Raw genomic sequence first — 11,286 nt, forward strand, 5'->3', positions numbered from 1 at the left:
TCTGCCTTCCAGGTTCTACTCTCGCCACACACCTAAGCTGCTCCCAGACTCCCAGAACCAAGAGTTCTTGGTTTGGGCATTTTGTTTGTTTGATTTCTTTCTTTTTTTTAATAAAATATATTTAAAATGTGTACGTCAGTCATTGAAAACCAGATTCCCCGTGTTTGCGGATGAGACAGATGCCCAAGAATAGCTGTGGTTGTTACCCTGAGGCTAGGGACCCAGCCTCAATCAAGCTCCTCCACTGCCCTTCCCAGAGAGGCTCACAACTCCCATCTACCCCTTAATTGACTGGACCTGGATCACCTCAGCCCCTCATACTCCCTTGAGAAAATCTCAGTCATTCCTTTTCATTCAATTCAGTAACGTTTATTGAGCATCATCTCTGTAACTTGAGGACACGGGTGAACAAGACAGGCCCTTTTCCTGGAGCTCCTGGGGAGACATTGAAACTGGAGCGGATCTGTAAACAAAGCAAGGACCGCAGGGGGTTAGAGCACAGCAGCAGCTCCTTGTGCAGAGCGAGGAAGGAAGATCATTCCAAGTGAGGAGGTGCTAAACTCAGAATTTTACCTCCTGCTTTTGAAGTTATGACTTCACGGGCCTGCCTTCCCCACAAGGAGGAGACAACCCTGACTCAAATGAGTAAGTACCATTCCTTGTCCCTAGTGTCCTTTCACACAGCGAGACGCATAGCACTTCCAAATAAAACCCCCCTTAAGTCTAGCAGAGAATCGGGACTTTTTCTGTTACTTTCTTTTCTACTTTACAATGTAGAGCTACACTGACGTATCTGGATGAGTAATAAAAGTAATAGCTAACATGGTCTGTGTGCCAGCCACCGTGGAAGGGCTTTATATATAGTAACTTATGAGCTAGGTACCATTTTATGGGTGAGGGAACTGAAACTTGAAGCAGTTAAGTGACACTCAGGGTCACACAGCTAGAAAGTGACTACTAAGATTTGATCCCGGACAGTGCAGCTTCAGAGTCTGTGCTCCTAAGTGCCATCGCAGTGCCCTATGAGTAAGTTCACGTGCCCCAGGCTAGGCTGACCCTCAGGATCTTCTCCCAAAAGAATGCCAAGTGAAGAAACCAAGACATTGCTATCAGCTCCTCTTTATTTTGTTTTTCAGAGAGACAATCGACCTGTTTGGGCAATGGAGATTGCAATGGCTGATTGACAGCTTGTATGACACACCCTGGGCATGAAAAGGGCTGTTTTTATAACACCCCACTTTTTACTAGTAGAACTCTGGAAAGGCAAAAAAAAAAAAAGGCAATAATTAGAAACATGCCAAGGCATAATTAAGTTTCTGGCATTAAATACCAGTAAAGAACTGTACTGGACTCTAAGTCATCCACCCAAAGACAAGCATGTTGTGGCCCCTAGGCCAGGAACATGTCTGTTAGCCACTGTCCCCCTCTCCCTCTCTCTAGCCTTACCTAACCTCTGATTATATCTTTGCCAGAAGCATCCTTCGCCTCGCTCTGGGTCCTCCTGCAAAACTTAGACCTGCCTTTAAGATTAGCCTTGACAGGCCTCTTCTGCCTTCCCTAACCCTCGGCGGGTGGAGAACCCATAAACCTTGCCCTGTTTCGGCAAAGGGCACACCTCTGGACTCAAAAAATCTGGATTCGGGCACTAACTGGGAACATCAAACCCTGGGAGATGGTGTCTCTGTTTGATGAAGGAGCAAGGGCAGACCCTAAGTAGACACCAGAAAAAATATTAGCCATTAATAGCTGAATAGGGGGCCTCTGGGACACCTTGGTCTAAACATCTTCAGCCACAACCCAGGGGAACAGACAGCAGCCCCTGGCATCCCAAAGCCCTGCAAGGAGGCTCCTATCAACACACATGCGGTGCTGCCCACTCTGTGCCCACTTTACATGTTTCCAGAGCTTTGGCAGTGGGCGAAAAGTGGTCTCTGCCTCGAGGAGCTCACACTACAACTGTGTAAGTAGCACCTGAGTAACAACGACCTGATGGAGACGATTACCTCCATAGTGCTTTGGAGTTCACCCCCGGGCTCTGCTACCTACTGGTTACATGACCTTGGTCTTTGCCTTTGCTTTCCTTACCTTCTAAATGAATAGTTTTCCTCCTGGGCTTTGCAAACAATATTTGACATAAGGTACCTAGCACCGTGCCTGGTACATGGAAATGTTCCCAAAGTGGCAGCTCTGGGGTTGCATGGGCTCCTCCAGGACTGACGTCCTGCACGTTGTAGATGTCATGGGTTGGCACACCAATTCTAAGAGTTTTCCAGCAGATGAAATAAAGCATTTGGAGGGAAGGGTGCCTTTTTCTACTTTGTCCAAAGGCGCTGTATGGGCGAGCAGCAGCCTTCGTAGATCTGATTATCGAAGGATGTGCAAAGCGTGTGGGGAGCAAAGAGGAGAGGACAGGAGTGTCTGCCTGAGCCATCTGGAGAGGCTTGCTGGAGGAGGGAGGTCCCAGCTGAGAGCAGGGGCGGGGGAGGGTGCTCCAGACAGAGGGACCAGCCTGTGCGGAGGCACCCGGTGTGAGAAAGCCGGAAGCCGGGGCGTTTGTGAGGCAGGGAGGGCTGGGCTGTGCAGGTGGCGAGCAGCATGCCAGCGCTAGGTTATGAAAGGCCTTGAATGTCACGCTTAGAAGTTCAGACTGTTCTGCATGGGATTTGAGTAAATGGAATGGCCAGAGATGACCAGGAAGGGAAGCCGGGCTGTCCGCAGAGTGGAGGGGGTCACCATCTCAGCCCATCTGTAGCCCATTCCCGACGCAGCAATACACGAGGTAGGGGCCTCTGTTACAGATAAAGGGAAGTCACTGATGTAGGCAGGAGAAAGGCCTTAATGAACTGCAAGAGCTGCTGGGAGAAGGCGCGTCAGTAAGAGCAACGATACTGGTCACGTTTATCGAGCACTTGCTATATGCAAGGCGCTTTTCTTGTGCTTTATGTATTTTAACTTACTTGATTCTTACGATAACCTGATGAGATAGGTGTTATTCTTGTGCCTCTTTCATAGAAAGGGGCCTGAGTTACAAAATGGTGAAGCGCTCAGGCTTATTCAGCTGGGAGAGGCTGAGCTAGGACAGAAAGCAGCGTGAACTGGCTCCCAAGACCCAGCTCCTACCACTGGAATACATTGTCCCACCCCCCACACACACCCAGCAATCCCTGTGGGCTCATTATTACAGAGCCTCCTTAGATAAGCCACCTGAGAGCGGGCTTGAGAGGGAGGAAGGGGCAGAGGTAAGGAAGGCAGGGCATAGAGAGAGGAAGTTATCGATCCACCAACACAATTGGACAGCTTCCCGGGAGGTGCTAAGGAATGTAAAGGGGACCAGAGGGTGCTGGCCATCCAGAAGAGGGGATGGAGGGGAGAAGGGGAGGCTGCTGGGGAGGTAAGCGTGAGCGTGGCAGCCCCTTCCTCAGTCTCATAGACCTGAGGTTAGCTCCTGTGACCCAGCAGCATTCCAGGAATCCGAGGACCCCACCCAGCCATCCCTCATCTCCCCAAGAGTTCCCTGGCACCCTCCGATGGGCAAAGGACAGGACAGAATGGGGAAAGAGCCTTCTCCACCCCCACTCTCCACCCCCATCCCAATATCATAGGATTTTCTTTTCTTTTTTTTTTTTAATTTATTATTATTATTTATCCCTACATCCCAGGTAGTCTCCCATCCAAATACTAACCAGGCCCGACCTTGCTTAGCTTCCGAGATCAGACATTGGGCTTGTTCAGGGTGGCATGGCTGCAGACCATGGACCGTGGCTCCACTGGGACGCGAACCCAAGATCTTCTGCATGTAAAGCAGACATGCTAACCACTACACTACGGAACCACATCCCCAATATCATGGGATTTTTTCACAATACCCAGGCAGGTAAGGCTGGGAGTCAGAGCCTAATTTGCCATTACGAATGGAGCGACTGAGTCCCAGATTGGGGATGTGGCTTCCAGAAGTGGCCTAGGACCTGGCCAGAGACAGGAGTAAGGACACTCCCATGAGCTGGAGCTACAAGAGGCAAGATCCTGGGTCCTCTATCCCAACTGCAAGTCCAGCCCAGAGCTCCCTTGCTGAGTGTTCCCCAGCTCATCAAACACTTTATGTTCAAAACCAAACATCTTGTCTTCTGCTCAAACCAGCTCTTCTAGTGCTCTTAGTTTCAGAGAACATTCAAGCAGATGCTCGAGCCCCAAATCTTGGTGTCTTTGCAATGTCCCCTTCTGTCCCTGGCGCCACCTACCTGTCACCATGTCCTGTACATTCTGACTCTTGAATAGTTGGCATCTACCCACCTCTCTTTCCCCTACAACATCTGCCTAGTCTGAGCCATCAGAGTTTCACTATTGGTTACAGCAACAGTCTCCTAACTGACCTACTTGCCCCAGGCTCCCCATAGCAAATACAATCTCCTCTCTGTATGCAAAGCGATCCTTCTTAAAGCCATCTGATCCTAACACCCTTGTTTGTAACACCACCCCCCTTACCAGGCCCGCAAGGCCCAGTCTAGACTGAACTCTCCCCGAAAACCATTCTATGTCTCTCATTGCTCCCCCACCCCCACCATGTTCCATCCACACTGGATTACACCCCATTCCCTGAATGCGATGGGATGTCAGGTATGGCTCTTGCTAGCTCTAGAAAGCTGAATCTCGCTAGCCAGTTGAGCACAATTAAATCATATTAAAAATGAAATTAAAATTATATTAGTAAATTATATGAACTTACCATTGAATCAATTACATTAATAACACAGGTAATAAATACAACTCATTACTTCTTAATTAGTTTACTAGACTTCACTATGATTTATACTCTTAAGGTCCCCTTTGTCTATTGTACACGTCTGGTGGAAATCCTAGAGGTGGCGTGTTACTTACTACACATCTCTTCCGAACAGTGTTCAGTGACGTCACATTGGCGCGTGCAATCAGCCACAGTGGGAGTAGTTACACTACAAATCAACAAAGGCTATAAATCTGAGATTGACTTATTTTTCTGTTGATCATCTAGACCAGCGAACTCTGGCCACCACCTGGCACATTGTTTACAAGAGCTGAACATACACCTGGAACAGGAGTGATGGAGGTTGAGAAGGATCTGGCATAAGCTGAAGGAGCTGCGGACCCAGCTGCTGTCCCACGCCAACGAGGCGAGCCAGCAGGTAAGGGTCACTGTGAGTGAGCTGCTACTGCTTCCGGTGTCCCTGCCCCACCTTCCTAGTGGGAAAAGGATACAACTCCTGTTTCGCTTTCATTTCACGTTCCAAATCTTACACAAAATGTCAACTGGAGCCCCGACTAAGTCGGAACTACGTGGGGAAGAGAATTCTGGGAAACATAGTTCCAGCTTCGCCAAAATGACGCTGTACACATTCATGGCAGCTTCAGGTATTAATATGAATATTAACAGCCTCCTAACTGAATAGCACCCACACCAAAGGCCTTCGGAGATAAAAGGCCACATTCCTGAGACCTTCGGATTTGTGCTGTCGTTATTTCCCCCATCGCAGAATTTATCGTGAGATTAGTACTCAGTAGCTGGCAGAATCTCCCACTGGTTCCCTGACACTAGTGTGGACTCTTAGGATAAAAGGGGCCAAGTGGAAACTCCTGGAATTGTCCTCCCACTCCCACCAACTTGTAAATCAAAAGAGATACCACAACCCGGGAGAGACTGCCAAGATCGGTGTCACCATCAAGGATCTGAGAGACGCAAGGGTGGTGATTCCGACCATATCCCCTTATAACTCACCTTTTTGCAGGAGAAAAAGGAAACTTAATAATGTGGTGAGGCCAATCACAGCTGCAACCTAGATTTGATATCTTTATTGGAGGAAATCCATATAAACCCCAGTAACGGGTATGTGGCTATTGAACTAGCAAATACTTTCTCTTACATCCCCACAAGTATGGTAAATTACACGGTTTGTATTTACACAGCAGGGATAACAGTATTCCTGCCTTGACTGTCTTGCCCCTGGGTTATGCCATTCTCCTGCAAACCGCAAGGTCCAGAGGGACCGTGATAGGTTTGACTACGCAGAGAACACTATGCTGACACATTCAGCTGATGCCATTCTGCTAACCAGACTCTGTGAGCAGGAAACAGCAAGAATCTTAGGCGCCTTAGACATACGTGTGCCAGAGAGTCAGAGATGAACCCTGTGCAAGTTCAAGGGCCTGCCACATCAGGGGACCAGCGGTCCGGGGAATGTCAGATATCTCCCAATTCTCACAACAAGTTGCTGCCCCCTACACCATACACCATGAAGAAAGAGGAGCAATGCATAGAGTGCCTTTTGGATTTTGGAGCAGACATATATCACATTTGGGCAAGTCACTTTGACTCGTTTACTGGATAACTTGTAAATCTGGCAATGTTAAGTCTGAATCTAAAAAAAGCTCATCAAAAGGCCAGGCTCTGATAAAGCTGCCCTATCGCTTGGACATTACTCCTGGTAGGCTCACGTGCTGGACCTAGGTGTCAGCCAAAGATGCCATGTGGTGCCTCTGGCAAGCCCCAACGGAGCATCACAGCTACAACCCTTAGAGTTTTGGCCCCGCTATCCTCTGCCAATGACTATTCTACATTCTAAAAAGCAGCCTCTGGCTTGCTACTGGACCTTGGCAGAGACCGAATGCCTGATTTATGGAACACCAAGTGATTATCAGACCAAATGTTCTTCGTGAACTGCGTGTTAGTGGAGCCACAGAATCATGAAATTGGATTTGCAGTTGCATCCCACTAGAATTTGAAATGGTATATGTGACGCTGGGCCCAAGCAGATCCAGAGGGCACAAAGGAACTGCCCGAGCGGATGGTCCAAAGTCCCATAGTGTTTGTTTCTGCTACTTCACCTCCCCTCCCATAGTTTCCACTCAACAGCGTCAAGGGGAGGAGGAAAAACGACAGGCCTGGTTTAGGGAAGGCTTCGCACAGTAAGCCAGCACCAGCAAGAGTGGACAGCTCTGAAAGACAGTGGTGAAGGAAAGGAAAACCCTCCCAGTGGGCAGAACTTTAGGCAATACATGTGTTATCCACTCTGTGTGGAAGGAAAAAAGGCATAAGATGCTGATTTATATGGACTCAGGAGCAATAGCTGATGGGCTGGCCCTTTGCAGAGAATGGAAAAGACTACAACTGGGAACTCGATGTCGTGATGGTCTAGGAGAGAGGTCTGTGGATGGCTTGTTAAAGGGCTCACAGAATGAGAAGAGTTATGTCCCATGCAAATGCCCCCCAGAAGGCAATCAGTGAAGGAGTCCTCCCTAATTTGAAAAGATGTTCCATCCTGTAGATTCAGTCAGCCTCTTTCCCCAACCAAATTGGTGCTTTTTTAGTGGACCCGTGTACAAAAGGTAAAGTCGTGGATTTCTGTATGGGATGGGAGATTTCGGTGCTTTGTCCAGGTCTCCATACAGTGTTTTATTTTATATAAAAAGCTAACTTCCCATTATCCTCTCTCCACAGCCCTTGGTAACCACTATGCAACGTTCTATCTCCGTTCATTTGCCTGTTCTGGGTATATTCATTTGTTCTTTTGTGTCTGGCTTATTTCGCTTAGCGTAATGTCTTCAGGGTTCATCTATGTTGTAGTATGTTGTCAGAATCTCCTTCCTTTTTAAGGCTGAATAATATGCCATTGTGTGTATATACCACATTGTTTACCCATCCATCTGTTGTCTATTGTGAATAATGCTGCTATGGACATGGGTGCACAGCTATCTGTTTGAGTCCCTGCTCTCAATCTTTTTGGTACATATGTAGAAATGGAATTGCTGGATCATGTCACACAGTTTTTAAAACATCTTCAAATAAACTAGTGCTTCTTTAATAAAGTTAACTATTTTGTGACATCTTTTTTTTTTTTTTCATCTCCAAGAATTTTTGACACCAGCACCTTTCTGTGAAGAACTCAGTGTGTGTGGCAACAACAAGTTTTTATTTGTTGTTTTTGGCTTGGTGTTTTATTTATTTATTTATTTTTTTACAAGAACGATGAAAAAACTCTTAGGGAGCCAGCTCTTTAGAATATTATCAGTTCACATGCCAAGATAGGTCTTCCAAGACAGACCTTTTGATTCCAGATTTGAACAAAACATTTAAATATAGCTTGGCTGTCTGTTTTTTTGTAAAAGCTGTTTGCAGCAGGAAAATTTCTTTTGATTATCGGCATCATTTACAAATCTTACGAGTGCATGGCATTTACTGGTGAAATCTGTCGACGACTCCAGCCTGGATAAAGAATCTGTTGTTTCCCAGTTTATTACCCCAAAAGCAAAAACCAAAGGCTCTTCAGCATTATGTGATATGTCATCAATATGTAAAGTTATGGTTCCCTCTGAGAGAACTTTTTCACTTTTTCGGACAGCATCTTACACTAGCATTTTACTCACGATAATTTTACACACCGGCATTATTAGGTTCTTTTTTCTGGACAATAGGCTCTGCTACCCAATAACTTGCTTTTTGGATCTTTTTACTGAATATGGTCTTTAAAATAAAAGCCTTATCTGTTTATTTTGAGATACTAACAGATAAAAATTAGTGAGTTTACTCGGCAAATGGTCATGATTCATAGTTCTTTTCAATGTTGAAGTCATCGCTATATTTGTAAATTGTAATTCTTAGGACCCTGCCAGTCCTAAGCTTCTCCTCTTTCATTTCACACTTCATATTTAAAAAATCACCACACTGGACCATTCGACACATTTGTAAAACACAAATGCTAATAAGATATACAATAGGAACGCATAATAAATAACTAAACAAGAAACTAGCAAAAAATACAAAATCACGCTGAAATTCGCTTCTAACCTGCATAATTCATGTTTTATAGTGTTTACGTCAACAGCAAAGTGGCAGAGAGGCAGCTGAGTCACAGCATGTAAAAGTTATTTCTTTAGAAGGAAAATGTTCTATGGTTTTCCATCACACCAGAGTCATCAGTGCATAAGGTGGGGGGGGGCAGGTAAGCCAGGAGGGCGAGGCTGACGTCATCAGTTTTACCTCCTCTCCAAGCAAATGATCAACAAACTTCCTGATCTCGGGTTGAAAACTGAGCAAGGACTCACCAATGATACAGTACTACTGTGTGTGGCCAAACGGGGCTGAACAATCTCTAATGGTTTCTGAGACTGCTCAATTACTACTGTCCATCCCTAAAAAGCACTGGTCTCACACAGCACATGAAGATCGAAAATAACGCTGCTTTTATTTTTAATCACAGAGCAGAATCCCTGGCCTAGAAACATCTCAAGGCCAATTCTGTGGTTCCACAGAACCCTAGCTGAAACTCTGCCCTAGAGTGTTGATCCTGCCTGCTTGTCATATCTGTGCTCTAGCCCATAGGATGGAGAAAAACAGAGGTTCACATGCCTAGTGCTTTAAATCTAAGACCCAGAAGTTCTCACATTGCTTCTACTCTCACCCTTTGGTCACACCTAGATGCTAAGTACACTGGGAAATGTCATCTCCAGATGGGAGGACACATGCACAGGAAGAAGAGAAAAATGGATTCGCGGAACAACCAGCAGGCCTATCACAAAATCTTTCCTTTCCTGCTGCTGGCAGCAGACACAGCATCCTGAGGGCAGGAGTGGTGTCTCTTTCATCACTGAGAACCTGATACTCAGTGACACTGTGGACATGGCTGTAACCAAGCACTTAAGAAGGGGCTGCAGTCAAAGGAGTGACCTATTAGCTTCCAGAAGTGCTTGTACTGGCACAAATGAATTTGGTGAACAGGAAAAGCTTTGCTGTGGATTCCAGCAGGAAGACAGGTGGTTAATGTGACAGACTGAAGCCAGTGTTGGTTTTAAGTTCTTATTCATCGAGCAACTCGTTTATACTCTCTGAGCTAGGGGATAATTCCATCATGCAGGGTCATTGTGACGATTCGATTAAAACTGCATAAAGTGGGTCCTCGATAAATAATGACCAATAGTTTTATTTCAGTAATAATGCAGGAGGAGGTTTCCATCACTGTCAATGATCAAGGAGAGAATAATAAGACAAACTAACATGCATTGTGCTGTTAGTATAAGCTTTACACGTCTTAACTTTTTGATCTTATGAGGTGAATGTTATTATTGCCATTCTACAGAGGAAGAAACTGAGGCACAAGAAGATTAAGCGACTAGCCCAAGTTCACGCTCCTACTTATGGTGGGGTCTGGCAGTTTGAACTCCAGAGCCCACTGGCATGTAGGTAGTACTGGAGATCCCGCCCCTTGGCCTCTTAAAGTTCTTTCCAACAACAGGGTTAAGCAACCTGCTGGGGCCTTCGGTGTCATCCTGAACTTCTTTGTCCAGCTTTGCCACTGGCCTTCTGGGTCACCTGGAACTATTCCCTTCCCTTTTCTTGACTTCAATTTCCTAATTTTACAATGCAGAGGTTAGACACAATGATCCTTGATTCTGAGCTGTAGCCCATTTGGGAATTAGCCCTGGGGAGGGGGACTGCTGGTGACATCACAGAGAGGAGAATTCTAGGAGAAGAATCAGGCTTTCCTAGAAGCCCCAGCGCCACCACTTAGGTGAGAAGGGCAGCCTAGGAAGGGGCCTGTTGGGCCCAAGTCTTGAGCTATTCTCTTTCCAGGGTTGCCAGCATGGATCAACCTTTGATGGCTGAAAGGGCTCAAAATGAGGCAGACACCAGTGATTTGGATGCATTCCCTCAGCCCAGCTCATCGACCCGGGACCACAAGCCAGGCCGTAGCGAAGTTCACCGTCATAGCAAATCCCGACACCACAGCGTGTCCACTCCCCGTGATGTGTCCCGTCACCACAGTGTGCCCCATCCCTATGACATGTCCCATCATCAAGGTGGATCTCACCACCTCGGTGCGGTCCAAGACTTCCCCGACAATGCCTCCTCCCCCTACTCCCACCGCTCCAGGTCCGCCACCCTGGCTCCTCCCCGTGGCCTTAGTCTCTCCCACCATTCCAGCGACGAGGTCTTTGATGGTAGCAGGAGACCTAGCAGCAGGCCCCGCCAGCACAGTGAGTCGCGCAGCCGCAGTGAGTCGCGTCGCCGCAGTGAGTCCCGTCGCCGCAGTGAGTCCCGTCGCCCCAGCGAGTCGCATCGCCGCAGCGAGTCCCGTCGCCGCAGTGAGTCCCGTCGCCGCAGCGAGTCCCGTCGCCCCAGCGAGTCGCGTCGCCGCAGCGAGTCGCGTCGCCGCAGCGAGTCGCGTCGCCGCAGCGAGTCCCGTCGCCGCAGCGAGTCGCGTCGCCGCAGCGAGTCCCGTCGTCGCAGCGAGTCCCGTCGCCGCAGCGAGTCGCGTCGCC

General features: G+C 47.5%; 1 protein-coding gene across 1 annotated transcript in view; it reads left to right on the top strand.

Moving 5' to 3' along the window:
• Positions 1–10,607: 10,607 nt before the first annotated feature.
• CATSPER1 (cation channel sperm associated 1) overlaps positions 10,608–11,286 on the top strand; it is a 10,723-nt gene continuing 10,044 nt past the window's right edge. Inside the window, exon 1 of the mRNA XM_015588680.1 lies at positions 10,608–11,280. Coding sequence (XP_015444166.1) covers positions 10,608–11,280 — 673 coding nt within the window. The remainder of the gene's footprint in view (positions 11,281–11,286) is intronic.

This window comes from Pteropus alecto, unplaced genomic scaffold (genome assembly GCF_000325575.1).
Source record: "Pteropus alecto unplaced genomic scaffold, ASM32557v1 scaffold43, whole genome shotgun sequence".
Lineage (NCBI taxonomy): Eukaryota > Metazoa > Chordata > Mammalia > Chiroptera > Pteropodidae > Pteropus > Pteropus alecto.